Source organism: Lytechinus variegatus, chromosome 8 (assembly GCF_018143015.1).
Source record: "Lytechinus variegatus isolate NC3 chromosome 8, Lvar_3.0, whole genome shotgun sequence".
NCBI lineage: Eukaryota > Metazoa > Echinodermata > Echinoidea > Temnopleuroida > Toxopneustidae > Lytechinus > Lytechinus variegatus.
Window position 1 is genome coordinate 1452708 of NC_054747.1, and position 16469 is coordinate 1469176.

The 16469-nt window shown below is 38.3% G+C and overlaps 1 protein-coding gene across 1 annotated transcript in view; it reads left to right on the top strand.

Annotated features, from left to right (window-relative positions):
- LOC121419791 overlaps nt 1–16469 on the top strand; it is a 60212-nt gene that overhangs the window by 34280 nt on the left and 9463 nt on the right. The window contains exon 4 of the mRNA XM_041614251.1: nt 15975–16117. Within this exon, the coding sequence (XP_041470185.1) occupies nt 15975–16117 (143 nt within the window). The remainder of the gene's footprint in view (nt 1–15974; nt 16118–16469) is intronic.

Genomic DNA, 16469 nt, shown 5'->3' on the forward strand with positions numbered 1-16469 from the left:
CATAATAGTGGATGAGGGTTGCTATTCATAATAGTAGAAGGGGTTCGCCAGTCATAATAATGGATGAGGGTCGCTAGTCATAATAATAGATGAGGTTCGCCAGTCATAATAGTGGATGAGGGTCGCTATTCATAATAGTAGCAGGGGTTCGCCAGTCATAATAATGGATGAGGGTCGCTAGTCATAATAATAGATGAGGTTCGCCAGTCATAATAGTGGATGAGGGTCGCTATTCATAATAGTAGCAGGGGTTCGCCAGTCATAATAATGGATAAGGGTCGCCAGTCATAATAGTAGAAGGGGTTCGCCAGTCACAATAACGGATGAGGGTCGCCAGTCATAACAATGGATGAGGGTCGCCAGTCATAATGGTAGAAGGGGTTCGCCAGTCACAATAATGGATGAGGGTCGCTAGTCATAATAATAGATGAGGTTCGCCAGTCATAATAGTGGATGAGGGTCGCTATTCATAATAGTAGAAAGGGTTCGCCAGTCATAATGATAGATGAGGGTCGCCAGTCATAATAGTAGAAGGGGTTCGCCAGTCATAATAATGGATGAGGGTCGCCAGTCATAACAATGGATGAGGGTCGCCAGTCATAATGGTAGAAGGGGTTCGCCAGTCACAATAATGGATGAGGGTCGCTATTCATAATAGTAGAAAGGGTTCGCCAGTCATAATGGTAGATGAGGGTCGCTAGTCATAATAGTAGAAAGGGTTCGCCAGTCATAATAATGAATGAGGGTCGCCAGTCATAAAAGGAGAAAGGGTTCGCCAGTCATAATAATGAATGAGGGTCGCCAGTCATAATAGGAGAAAGGGTTCGCCAGTCATAATAATGGATGAGGGTCGCCAGTCATAATAGGAGAAAGGGTTCGCCAGTCATAATAATGGATGAGGGTCGCCAGTCATAATGGTAGAAGGGGTTCGCCAGTCATAATAGTGGATGAGGGTCGCTATTCACAATAGAACAAAGGGTTCGCCAGTCATAATAATGGATGAGGGTCGCCAGTCCTAATAGTAGAAAGGGTTCGCCAGTCATAAAAGTAGAAGGGGTTCGCCAGTCATAATAATGGATGAGGGTCGCTAGTCATAATAATAGATGAGGTTCGCCAGTCATAATAGTGGATGAGGGTCGCTATTCATAATAGTAGAAGGGGTTCGCCAGTCATAATAATGGATGAGGGTCGCTAGTCATAATAATAGATGAGGTTCGCCAGTCATAATAGTGGATGAGGGTCGCTATTCATAATAGTAGCAGGGGTTCGCCAGTCATAATAATGGATGAGGGTCGCTAGTCATAATAATAGATGAGGTTCGCCAGTCATAAAAGTAGAAGGGGTTCGCCAGTCATAATGGTAGATGAGGGTCGCCAGTCATAATAGGAGAAAGGGTTCGCCAGTCATAATAATGAATGAGGGTCGCCAGTCATAATAGGAGAAAGGGTTCGCCAGTCATAATAATGGATGAGGGTCGCCAGTCATAATACTAAAAGGGGTTCGCCAGTCACAAAAGTAGAAGGGGTTCACCAGTCATAATGGTAGATGAGGTTTGCTATTCATAATAGTAGAAGGGGTTCGCCAGTCATAATAATGGATGAGGGTCGCCAGTCATAATACTTAAAGGAGTTCGCCAGTTTTAAAAGTAGAAGGGTTCGCCAGTCATAATGGTAGATGAGGGTCGCTATTCATAATAGTAGAAAGGGTTCGCCAGTCATAATGGTAGATGAGGGTCGCTATTCATAATAGTAGAAAGGGTTCGCCAGTCATAATAGTAGATGGGTCGATAGTCATAATGGTAGCTGAGGTAGATGGTAGATTTTGCGTATTGACCTTCAACCCACTACATTTAGCAAATGAATCCAAAATATTTAGTACATTACAGAAACTGGCAGCTGTACCATCGAGAAATAAAACTGTGTCATCCGCATATTAAAGAACTTTGTATTCTTTTAAGCCAACATAAATTCATTTGACAGAGTGTGAATTTCGAATTAACAACCCAAGAATTTTAGAGCATAGCAAAAACGAATCTTAATGTCATTTGCCCAATGACTATAACACTAGAATATGCATTTTGATAAAGTATTTTTATTCATGTCATGAAAGATTTGCCAAATTTAAAAATGGAAAGCGTTTTAAACAAAAAAATCATGAAAAATCAGAAATCAGGAATATGTTTCTTCTCCGTATACACAATTAAATCATACAAAATTTTCCTATTTTCACCAATAAATCGTCCAGACAAGAATCCTGATTGATTCACATGAATAATTATATGGTAATACTTTTTAAAGTCTGTGAACAATACAACTTTACAACAGTTTTATAAACAACATTCAACAATGAAATTGATTTCCAATTTTTGATGAAATGTCTTACTTTGTCACCTTAAGGAATTAATGTTATCAAGCCATTATTGTTTGTGAGATTGATAATTTTCCAGAAATATAAGCAAATTTTATACTTCGTACCAAGAATATACCTAAGTCCTGAAAGAATGCTTAAAAAAAATCAGTTGTAAATCCGTCTCGTCCAGGAGGCTTATTACTTTTCATATTTTTTTTTATGCAAAATCAACTTCACTGTAAGATATTTCTCCTTAAGAAGAATCGTCTTCCTCTGTAAGACTATGGAAACTCTCTTCTCTAATAAGATAAAAAAAAAAGTTCTTCAGCATCACTATTTGCATGATATTTACATAACTGTTCATTATATGAGCCAATTTCTCTTAAAATGTCTGTTTGTTTTGCAATACTGTACCATTATCATGAATCAATTCAACAAATGTTTATTTCTGCTATCCTCTGCTTTTCAAGATAAAAAATATTTAGACGGTTTTTCTCCATATTGCATTATTTGAAGTCTTATCTAAATTGTTCTAATTATTTCCTAAGTAGCCTAATTTTTTGTAAATTTTCTCCAGTATTTATATTTTGGTCTAGAAGTTTGTCTTTGTTAAGTATTTCAATTTCGAGGTTTTTTCTACACTTTCTTCTTTTCTCTTCTCTCTTATTACATACAATATAGTCGCTGCTCTCAACTCCATCAACAGCAGGGGCGGATCTAGCCTTCGCCAATAGGGGGGGGGGGGCGGAATTTTTTCAGACATATTTTCCCCGATCGGCCACTCGAAGATGATTTTTGGTTTCTTTGAAGGGGTAATCCTAATACTCACTTCTTAGCTTTATTCCTATGAATAAACATTTATAGACAATATCATATCTTTATTTATATAATGTGAGCGCAAAGCGCAAGCTAATTTTTTTGGGAATCTTTTGTATTTTTTCTGAAAAAGATGTGCATGCAAATGAATAACTACTACAAACGTGAAGCGCGAGCAAAAATGACTGAATGGCTGATTTTGTGGACAACTCTCCATTAGTTTTGTACACATATTTTCAGATTTTCCCCTTTATTTTACATATTTCACATTATCACCTCCTGATCTTGACATATATGGTGTGGATTATATTTTCCCATGACATATGTTGTGCTCAGAAGGAGGCAAGATGCAACTTGAAAGATAATGAGGAAAATCTGAAAATTTGTGTACAAAACAAATGGAGAGTTGTCCACAAAATCAGCCATATTGAAGCACGTTTGCCAATTTGAGGATGCCCATAGAAAGTACAACAATAGTTTTCAAACTCCCATAACTTGCTTATTTCATAACCGATTTTGATGATACTTTTTTAAAATTGATCCTTTCATATTTTACTCTTTCAAGTAAAATTGCCTCTCTTCTTGGGTTTTAGTTTCCTTTAAAGGACAAGTCCACCCCAACAAAAACTTGATTTGGATAAAAAGAGAAAAATTCAACAAGCATAACACTGAAAATTTCATAAAAATCGGATGTAAATTAAGAAAGTTAGGGCATTTTAAAGTTTCGCTTAAATTTTCAACAAAATAGTTATATGAACGAGCCAGTTAAATCCAAATGAGAGAGTTGATGACATCACTCACTCACTATTTCTTTTGTATTTTGTTAAATGAAATATGAAATATTTTTATTTTCTCGTCATTGTCTGTGAAATGAAGTTTCATTCCTCCCTGAACACGTGGAATTCCATTATTTTAACATTTTGTGGTTCACGCAAGGAGGTCCTAATCGTCAAATTCGAAAAAATTGAAATATTGTATAATTCAAAAGATAAAAAACAAAAGAAATAGTGAGTGAGTGACATCATCGACTCTCTCATTTGGATGCAACTGGCTCGTTTATATAACTATTTTGTTGAAAATAAGCGAAACTTTGAAATGTCATAACTTTTTTATTTTACATCCGATTTTGATGAATTTTTCATCATTGTGCTTGTCTGATTTTTCTCTATTGATTCAAATCAACATTTTTCTGAGGTGGACTTGACCTTTAATATAGCGAGCGCAAAGCGCGAGCAGAAATTTTTGATATATACGTTTTGATGTAATGAAAAATGATCTGTTAACGGCTGCTTGCAGTTAGCCTAAGAACGTTATATATTTCAATAATCAAATAATGCGAGCGCGAAGCGCGAGCTAAAAATTTTGACATTTCTACCTGAAAAACGAAATTCTGAGCACTTTTTGTCATCGTAAAAAGGATAAGTATGTAACTAAACAATTGATGCGAGCGCGAAGTGCGAGCGGAAAAATTCGAGATTTACACCAGTGGCGTAACAGGCGGGGGGGGGGGGCAGGGGCAAGCTGCCCCCCGGCGGATTTCACCGGGAAAATATAAAAAACGGGAAAAATAAAAGGGATGGAGAAAGAAAGGGAAAGGGAAGGAAAGAGAGAAAGGAAAGGAGGAAAAGGAAAGAGAAAGGGAAAAGTGGAAAGAAAACAAGGAAAAATATATTTTTTGAAATAGAAAAGGAAGGAAAGCGGGAAGAAGAACGAAAGAAAAACATTTGAGAAAGAACAAATCATTCTGAAATAGACCTATATAGTGCAATAGCATGATGGGAAATAAATTAAAAGATGGCAAACAATAACGGGAAATGAAGGCAAGGCAGAATGGAATTAGTCCAAAGCTAAATTGGAAAACAAAGAAAAGGGACAAGAAATAAAAACTTAATAACACGACCGGGCTGACGAGGATAGAAAATAGAGAGCGGGAAGAAAGAGGAACTGCATACAACATTGTGATATTAGCTTGCTAAATTTTATGCAAAAAAAGCTACCGGGGCTTTGCCCAGACCCCAAGCAGTAGGGGCTCTTCATCTATGACCTTCAAATGGCTCTATTACGCCCCCTCCCCCTTAGGGACCCTTCCTACATTAAGCTTTACGTTCAATCACTGGTGTACAGGCGGGGGGGGGGGGGTCTTGGTTCAACACCCAAGAGGAAATAAAAGAATTTATGGGAGACAACGTATAATGAAATATGTTATTTGCTGAATATAATGGAGAAATCTATCACATAATTAGAATTTAATTTCAATAGGCAATTTTTTTCCAGCTCGCTTTGCTCGCTGGCGACTCCTCCCCCACATTGCTATGTTTTGCCCCCTCTCAAAATATCTGGTTCAACTGGGTTGAATAAATGTGTTGTGTAAAAGCTATATTCTGTATATACCCGCAATTTGATTAAATAGCGGCAATCTGCGAGGTTTAAATGGCTTTGAGATCCAGAAGTTCCGGGGGCTCCGCCCCAGACCCCAACCGCATAGCACTGCCGTATATGAGTATGGAAGGGTTGGGCCATGGTCCCCAAAAGTTTTACCATGTAAAAAAACATATCTCAAAGTTAGATTCTCATGAAAAGGTGATTTTTTCTCGCTTCGCTCGCTCGGGACTTATATTAACCAGCTTTTTAGCACATGCGCCATACTGCGCCCCTTGATTTTTGTTTTGTTTACTCTGCACGCTACTGCCGCAAATAATCCTGTTAACAGTGGCGTACAGATCACAAAAAAAGGATGGAAAGAGAATAGAGTGAAATATATTCTCTGGATATCATGTCAAAATCTATCACAAAATTGGATTTTTGTATTAAAAATGTCAAAATTTTTGCTCGCTCGCTCGCATCGCTCTCTCGCAACTTTTTTTTAAAAGATAAATTCTGCCTGATACACAATGTCTTGCCCTTTCGAAATCGTCGCCTAATTACACCATTGCGCCTGTTTATACCATGATATGACCGGGAAATTTTTGGCACTTGCCCCCCCCCCCTCCCCCCCCCTTGGCCACCGACCCCTGTTACGCCGCTGTTTACACCTAAAAACGGGACACTCCATTCATGTTTTGTAAATCGTGAAAAGGATGAGTAATTGGATATCTTTCTACATTGATATTGCGAGCGCAAAGCCCGAGCACATTTATTTTTATATTGCGGATTAAAACCCGGGATTAAAACTGGATAATGATTTATACAGAGAACAAGCTGCGTATCTGAATAAAAGCGCGCGTGTTTCAGATTTAGACCTAGAATCTGAATGGGTATTCTAAATACCTTTTTTCATCGTTAAAATCGATAAAGTGAGCGCGAAGCGGGAGCTTAAAACATTTGATATTCCGATCTGAAAAGGGTCAATTTAAGCTCTGTATTTCAAGCACTTTGTAGGAAAAATTGTGAGGTGGGTATGGATGACATTAAAAAAAAGAGTTTCATTATTTCAATTTCATTCAAAAGTTTCATTATCATTACTTTGAGTTTTGACATAGGACCAGGACATTCCAAGAGCATTATGTCATCATATGAAAATTATGACTATATCTTCTTATTTCTCTTCCTAAGCGCAAGATAAAACTTGTCGATATTGCATCCTGAAAAAAGGGACAATTTGATTCTTAAATTAATATCTTATTTATTAACCTAATAAGCCTAATGTGAGAGCGTGAAATCTATTAATATTATGGCCTGAAAACTGTACATTTAAAGCACTTTTGTATTTATGATTTATGAAGAAGATGCGTGAGTTAATAGATTTTCAACAATCAATGCGAGCGCGAATCGCGAGCCGAAATTTTTTAAAATTCAGACCATAAAACAAAAAGTTTTGCAGAGCACTTTTTAAAAATAAATTTGTAAATCAAACAAAATAATGAAAGTACGATTTCTGAGCTGAAATATGTTTTCTATGTTGACTTCAAATTTTGATATTTCAATCTCCATATTGATATGTAAATCAACTAACATGCAATGCGAGCGCGAAGCGCAAGCGATTTTTTTATAGTGACATTAAGGATTTTAAAAATCATTTTCCTAGGCTTCCCCTCATCTTATTTTATTCACTCGTCTTCCTCTTCTTGTGTTTCCCCTTTTTTTCTCCTCTCTTTTCCCTTCTTTTTCTTTCTTTCTTTCTTTCTTTCTTCCCCTTTTACTTTTTTTTGCTCCGCCAATGGGGGGGGGGGTGGGCCCCTCGGACCCCCTAGATCCGCCTATGAACAGTGTATAAACAAAACAACTGATATTCAATAATAAATCTGAGTTTCTCTTTTCTAACAGTTTCAAAAGCTTTACCATGAAGACAATCAATATCAAGATACTGTAAAAACATTTATCTAACACAATCTCTAAACTGATCATTGTGTGATCGGTACGATATCCTAAATCAATATCACATTTTCTAACCAAAGAAATAATATCTGCAGATATCAAAAAATAATGTTTTCTACTTTGCTTCAATGGTGTGGACTGTCTCCAAGTATAACATTTTGAATTTGGATTTAACTGACGCCATGGATCAACTAAATTAACTCACTGACTCAAAACTTTGGACCAGGTTCCAATCACCACATAGGATTTTATGAGGATCATCATAGTCCAATAAGATATTTTCTATACATCTAAAAAATTTAGGGTCATTTTGCCCATACAATGATATCAATGAAATAAGCAACATAGTTTCCATCAGTATCGCATTTTACTCTCTTAATAACAAGTTGTATATTTTTATCAAATAATATAGCATTGCATTAGATGATTTATATGAGAAAAAAAAACCTTCCTCTCACTCCTTTAATATGTTTTCTTCCAAATCCTTTACAAAATGAGTGTCCTGTAAACAATTAATATTTGGTTTTTTTTCCTTTTCAAACAATGAAATGTATAATATGAAGGAATAATTTCATGCTCATATCATATTCAACATCAACTAAAAAAATATATAATATAGATAGAAAAGACATTTTTCTGTAAAAAAAAAAAAACCTCTATTGAAAAAAGGGCTTTTAGAAAATACTGTCGTACAGGTTTAGGTCAACACTATCTTAAATGCATATATTCAAAGAAGATTTCCTTGTTATTGGAATTATTCACAATCTACACCTTTTCGCCTAAAGATAATTTAATTTTTTAGGGGAGGGTGTCATTTCTAACAATTTCTGCTGGTTATGATGAAAAAAAATCGCCGTAGGTAAAAAAAAATGCCCTTTTTCAAAAGTAAAAAGCCTTTTGGCAAAATGAAATGTGCTCTTTTTTCAAAACTAAATACTGTTCTTGAAGTCCAACATAAAACATTTCAGGATGGTCACAAAAGTAATGTCAATAACATTAGATAATTTATCTTTTTAAAGGGTGTCATTTTTAATAGCTCCTGCTGGTTATGATTTAAAAAAAAATCCCATTTTTCAAAATAAAAATGTGCTCTTATTCGAAATTAAATACCTTTTTTGAACTACAACATAATACATATAAGGCTTGAAAACCACCGTTTTTGTGTTCTCACGCTTTGCGCCCACCTCAGCTATTATGTAGCAAAGTTCCCTTCTACTGACAGGCAAACCACTTCCACTATCATGGCTAGCGACCCTCTTCTACTAATAAGACTAGCGACCCTCATCTACTATTATGACTAGCAAACCCCTACTACACTGTAAAAATGAATTGCTAATTCAGCACTCACAGTGCTTGTATAGTGACTGCACTAGTAGTGCTGATTTTCTAGTTCACATTTAAACTAGAAAATCAACACTCCCAGTGCAGTCACTATACAAGCACTGTAAGCGCTAAATTAGCACCTCATTTTTTACAATGTACTATTATGACTGGAGATCCTCATCCTTTATTATGACTGGCGAACCCCATCTACTATTATGACTAGCGACCCTCATCTTCCATTATGACTGGCGAACACCTTCTACTATTATGACTGGCGACCTTCATCCATTATTATGACTGGCGACCCTCATCCATTATTATGACTGGCGAACCCCATCTACTATTATGACTAGCGACCCTCATCTACCATTATGACTGGTGAACCCCTTCTAATATTATGACTGCCGACCCTCATCCATTATTATGACTGGCGAACCCTTTCTACTATTATGAATAGCGACCCTCATCTACCATTATGACTGGCGAACCCCTTCTACTATTATGACTTGCGACCCTCATCCATTATTATGACTGGCGACCCTCATCCATTATTATGACTGGCGAACCCTTTCTACTATTATGAATAGCGACCCTCATCCATTATTATGACTGGCGACCCTCATCCACTATTATGACTGGCGACCCTCATCCATTATTATGACTGGCGAACCCTTTCTACTATTATGAATAGCGACCCTCATCCATTATTATAACTAGCGACCCTCATCCACTATTATGACTGGCGACCCTCATCCATTATTATGACTGGCGAACCCTTTCTACTATTATGAATAGCGACCCTCATCCACTATTATGACTGGCGAACCCCATCTACTATTATGACTGGCGACCCTCATCCATTATTATGACTGGCGACCCTCTTCCATTATTATGACTGGCGAACCCTTTCTACTATTATGAATAGCGACCCTCATCCACTATTATGACTGGCGACCCTCATCCATTATTATAACTGGCGACCCTCATCCATTATTATGACTGGCGAACCCTTTCTACTATTATGAATAGCGACCCTCATCCATTATTATGACTGGCGACCCTCATCCACTATTATGACTGGCGACCCTCATCCATTATTATGACTGGCGAACTCTTTCTACTATTATGAATAGCGACCCTCATCCACTATTATGACTGGCGAACCCCATCTACTATTATGACTGGCGACCCTCATCCATTATTATGACTGGCGACCCTCATCCATTATTATGACTGGCGAACCCTTTCTACTATTATGAATAGCGACCCTCATCCATTATTATGACTGGCGACCCTCATCCACTATTATGACTGGCGACCCTCATCCATTATTATGACTGGCGAACCCTTTCTACTATCATTAATAGCGACCCTCATCCACTATTATGACTGGCGAACCCAATCTACTATTATGACTGGCGACCCTCATCCATTATTATGACTGGCGACCCTCTTCCATTATTATGACTGGCGAACCCTTTCTACTATTATGAATAGCGACCCTCATCCATTATTATGACTGGCGAACCCCTTCTAATATTATGACTGGCGACCCTCATCCATTATTATGACTAGCGACCCTCATCTACCATTATGACTGGCGAACCCCTTCTAATATTATGACTGGCGACCCTCATCCATTATTATGACTAGCGACCCTCATCTACCATTATGACTGGCGAACCCCTTCTACTATTATGACTGGCGACCCTCATCCATTATTATGACTGGCGACCCTCATCCATTATTATGACTGGCGAACCCTCTCTACTCTTATGAATAGCGACCCTCATCTACCATTATGACTGGCAAACCCCTTCTACTATTATGACTGGCGACCCTCATCCATTATTATGACTGGCAAACCCTTTTTACTATTATGAATAGCGAACCTCATCCACTATTATGACTGGCGAACCCCTTCTAATATTATGACTGGCGACCCTCATCCATTATTATGACTGGCGAACCCCATCTGCTATTATGACTAGTGACCCTCATCTACCATTATGACTGGCGAACCCCTTCTAATATTATGACTGGCGACCCTCATCCATTATTATGACTGGCGAACCCTTTCTACTATTATGAATAGCGACCCTCATCCATTATTATGACTGGCGACCCTCATCCACTATTATGACTGGCGACCCTCATCCATTATTATGACTGGCGAACCCTTTCTACTATTATGAATAGCGACCCTCATCCACTATTATGACTGGCGAACCCCATCTACTATTATGACTGGCGACCCTCATCCATTATTATGACTGGCGACCCTCTTCCATTATTATGACTGGCGAACCCTTTCTACTATTATGAATAGCGACCCTCATCCATTATTATGACTGGCGAACCCCTTCTAATATTATGACTGGCGACCCTCATCCATTATTATGACTAGCGACCCTCATCTACCATTATGACTGGCGAACCCCTTCTAATATTATGACTGGCGACCCTCATCCATTATTATGACTAGCGACCCTCATCTACCATTATGACTGGCGAACCCCTTCTACTATTATGACTGGCGACCCTCATCCATTATTATGACTGGCGACCCTCATCCATTATTATGACTGGCGAACCCTCTCTACTCTTATGAATAGCGACCCTCATCTACCATTATGACTGGCAAACCCCTTCTACTATTATGACTGGCGACCCTCATCCATTATTATGACTGGCGAACCCTTTCTACTATTATGAATAGCGACCCTCATCCACTATTATGACTGGCGAACCCCTTCTAATATTATGACTGGCGACCCTCATCCATTATTATGACTGGCGAACCCCATCTGCTATTATGACTAGCGACCCTCATCTACCATTATGACTGGCGAACCCCTTCTAATATTATGACTGGCGACCCTCATCCATTATTATGACTGGCGAACCCTTTCTACTATTATGAATAGCGACCCTCATCCATTATTATGACTGGCGACCCTCATCCACTATTATGACTGGCGACCCTCATCCATTATTATGACTGGCGAACCCTTTCTACTATTATGAATAGCGACCCTCATCCACTATTATGACTGGCGAACCCCATCTACTATTATGACTGGCGACCCTCATCCATTATTATGACTGGCGACCCTCTTCCATTATTATGACTGGCGAACCCTTTCTACTATTATGAATAGCGACCCTCATCCATTATTATGACTGGCGAACCCCTTCTAATATTATGACTGGCGACCCTCATCCATTATTATGACTAGCGACCCTCATCTACCATTATGACTGGCGAACCCCTTCTAATATTATGACTGGCGACCCTCATCCATTATTATGACTAGCGACCCTCATCTACCATTATGACTGGCGAACCCCTTCTACTATTATGACTGGCGACCCTCATCCATTATTATGACTGGCGACCCTCATCCATTATTATGACTGGCGAACCCTCTCTACTCTTATGAATAGCGACCCTCATCTACCATTATGACTGGCAAACCCCTTCTACTATTATGACTGGCGACCCTCATCCATTATTATGACTGGCGAACCCTTTCTACTATTATGAATAGCGACCCTCATCCACTATTATGACTGGCGAACCCCTTCTAATATTATGACTGGCGACCCTCATCCATTATTATGACTAGCGACCCTCATCTACCATTATGACTGGCGAACCCCTTCTAATATTATGACTGGCGACCCTCATCCATTATTATGACTAGCGACCCTCATCTACCATTATGACTGGCGAACCCCTTCTACTATTATGACTGGCGACCCTCATCCATTATTATGACTGGCGACCCTCATCCATTATTATGACTGGCGAACCCTCTCTACTCTTATGAATAGCGACCCTCATCTACCATTATGACTGGCAAACCCCTTCTACTATTATGACTGGCGACCCTCATCCATTATTATGACTGGCGAACCCTTTCTACTATTATGAATAACGACCCTCATCCACTATTATGACTGGCGAACCCCTTCTAATATTATGACTGGCGACCCTCATCCATTATTATGACTGGCGAACCCCATCTGCTATTATGACTAGCGACCCTCATCTACCATTATGACTGGCGAACCCCTTCTAATATTATGACTGGCGACCCTCATCCATTATTATGACTGGCGAACCCTTTCTACTATTATGAATAGCGACCCTCATCCATTATTATGACTGGCGACCCTCATCCACTATTATGACTGGCGACCCTCATCCATTATTATGACTGGCGAACCCTTTCTACTATTATGAATAGCGACCCTCATCCACTATTATGACTGGCGAACCCCATCTACTATTATGACTGGCGACCCTCATCCATTATTATGACTGGCGACCCTCTTCCATTATTATGACTGGCGAACCCTTTCTACTATTATGAATAGCGACCCTCATCCATTATTATGACTGGCGAACCCCTTCTAATATTATGACTGGCGACCCTCATCCATTATTATGACTAGCGACCCTCATCTACCATTATGACTGGCGAACCCCTTCTAATATTATGACTGGCGACCCTCATCCATTATTATGACTAGCGACCCTCATCTACCATTATGACTGGCGAACCCCTTCTACTATTATGACTGGCGACCCTCATCCATTATTATGACTGGCGACCCTCATCCATTATTATGACTGGCGAACCCTCTCTACTCTTATGAATAGCGACCCTCATCTACCATTATGACTGGCAAACCCCTTCTACTATTATGACTGGCGACCCTCATCCATTATTATGACTGGCGAACCCTTTCTACTATTATGAATAACGACCCTCATCCACTATTATGACTGGCGAACCCCTTCTAATATTATGACTGGCGACCCTCATCCATTATTATGACTGGCGAACCCCATCTGCTATTATGACTAGCGACCCTCATCTACCATTATGACTGGCGAACCCCTTCTAATATTATGACTGGCGACCCTCATCCATTATTATGACTGGCGAACCCTTTCTACTATTATGAATAGCGACCCTCATCTACCATTATGACTGGGGAACCCCTTCTACTATTATGACTGGCGACCCTCATCCACTATTATGAATGGCGACCCTTATGATCAACGAACCCTTTTCTTCCTTATGACTGGCGACCCTTTTCCTTTATTATGACTAGCAACCCTCTTGTTTGATTATGAATGGCGACCCTCATCGTTGATTATGACTTGCGACCTCTATGAACAAAGCCCCTTATGAATAGCGACCCTTATGACTATTATGACTAGCGGTCCTTATAACTAGCGGGTATTATGACCAGTGGTCCTTATGACTGGCGGGTGGACCCCGGTTTATATTACTTTGTATTATGTTTTGAATGGAAATGAAATAAAAGAATTGAATTGAATTGAATACCGTTCTGTCACGTCCTATTTTCGTAACGTTTTGTCTTGTGTGTCCTTTTCACTTTTCTTCATATCTTGTAATATAATCCAGCCTTGTTTATCTTTTACTTGGGAGAATATGTAAAAAATATACATATTTAACAAGGATTTACATATAATTTTTACAAGAAAGATATGATGACTTGTATATTATATATATTTTGAACTTCAACAAGAACGATATGATTTGTATATATTATATATAGATATATATTGTTTTTTTTGCATTAATATGTCTTATTCATTGAAGGAAACCTTCGATAACAAGCTTTGCTTTCCAGAAGGTTCTTATTTCATTTCAAAATGTTATATTATATTTTGCTTTACTTTGTAACTTTGTTAAATTTTTTGAATGAATAAAAATTCGTTATCAATCAATCAATTAATCTAAATACAGTAAAATTCAAGTCACAAAGCAAAATGTTGAAAATTTTATCAAAATTGGATACCAAATATTGATGTTATTGAATTTCAAAGATTTGCATTATTCTGGTGAAACAGTTCTTGGCATATCTTCGTGAATATTCATACGATGGGTTGATGATGTCATATCCCCATTAGTTCTTATGTATTTCTTTTTATGAAATTAGGTTTATTCAAATTTGTTTATACAAAGAACTAGAATTGGATTGACAACTGATTAAGCGCATTACTTATTTATTGCCGCAACCTATTTCATCTTAATGGAGACATATTATTTACACATGTATGAAAAACATGAATCAGCTATAATAATAAATAAATAATATATGATTTGTATAGCGCATGTAACCACCTTGCTAGGTGCCGAGGGCGCTCCTATATTACCCCGGCTATAAGCTAGTCTACCGATACTGGTGCGCACAGCTTTATGAGGAATTACTTCCTGCCGGAACCCATTTACCTCACCTGGGTCGAGTGCAGCACAGTGTGGATAAATTTCTTGCAGACGAAAAACAAACCATGGCTAGGATTCGAACTCATGACCCCCTGTTTGAAAGGTGAGATTCAGAACCACTAGACCACGACGCCCCCACAATTATGATTTCATGTAGTAACATACACTGTTGGAAAAAGGAAAGTGGAGATATGACATCATCAGGCCACCTAATGAATATTCATGATAATGAGCATATAACTTTTTTCACAAAATATAAATCATTTTAAAAATTCAATAACTTCCTCATTTGTTGTCCGATTTTGATGAGAATATCAGCATTTTACTCAGTGAGTCTTACTCTATTTATTTAGATTAAATTTCTTCAGCCCCGACCATCCCTTTACGGTCGAAAATCATGGAATGTCAGGCAATTTCTTCTCGCGCTTCAAACTCGCATTATTTTATCAGTAGGATTTGTATCCTATTTGTATTTAACTACAAACAGTTCTTAGTTAGTCCCTTTTAAGGTATATTGAAGAAAAAAAAACAGAATCTTGCTTCGCGCTTGCATTATATATTTAGGCCTCATGAGATATGCATACCTTATCATATTTGCTTAAAGAATACACCATCAAATTTACTTTAAAAGTCTTTAGTTTGGACTACCAGTTCCAGAAAACATTATCCCAAAACAACCTCTTAGCGATCGATGTGCACATGGATAAGAATTATTTTCCGTCCCATCTACCAGCGAAAGCTGGATCTTTCCCACCTATTCCAGAGCGTATTAAGGTGTGTTTGGTTTAGGAGTGTGTGTGTATGTGTACTTCTTAAACATGTTAAATATTTACCAAAATATTTGCCCATGTTAATTGAACTCCGAAGCAAATTACATTTTATTTTATTATCTTTTCAATTCAGGTTTCTTTACTACACATCGCCTGGTTCTAAGATGTTGGGTGTCTTGGACATATCTGCAAGGACCACGAAAGTCAGTAAACCCTTTTCTGCACAGGCGTTGGTATTCGAGACGTGTCTAACTCGCGGCAGTACACCTCCTTCCAGTAAGACACCATTCTATTCTCAAGGCCCGTATCTATCGCTGTTGCATCTGACAAAGTAATCCTGTTTTCATGAATTATTTTTCAGATTAAAAAGAAAAAAAAAACCCACACACACATAAAACAAACGTTTCGCATTACATTTGCAATACTAAATTTCTTACGCAGTCATATAAATTACATTTGGTCAAATAAAATGCAATCGCTTGTAGTGTGCAATTCAATGTAAAAGCAGTGTTGACTTTGTGAATATTTTTTTTAGGGTATTTTCCCCTTTAAATGTACGATTTATCACATGATCAAGCTTAGGTTGGTTTCATCGGCCCCTTTCCAGCAAATTAGTATTAAAAAAACG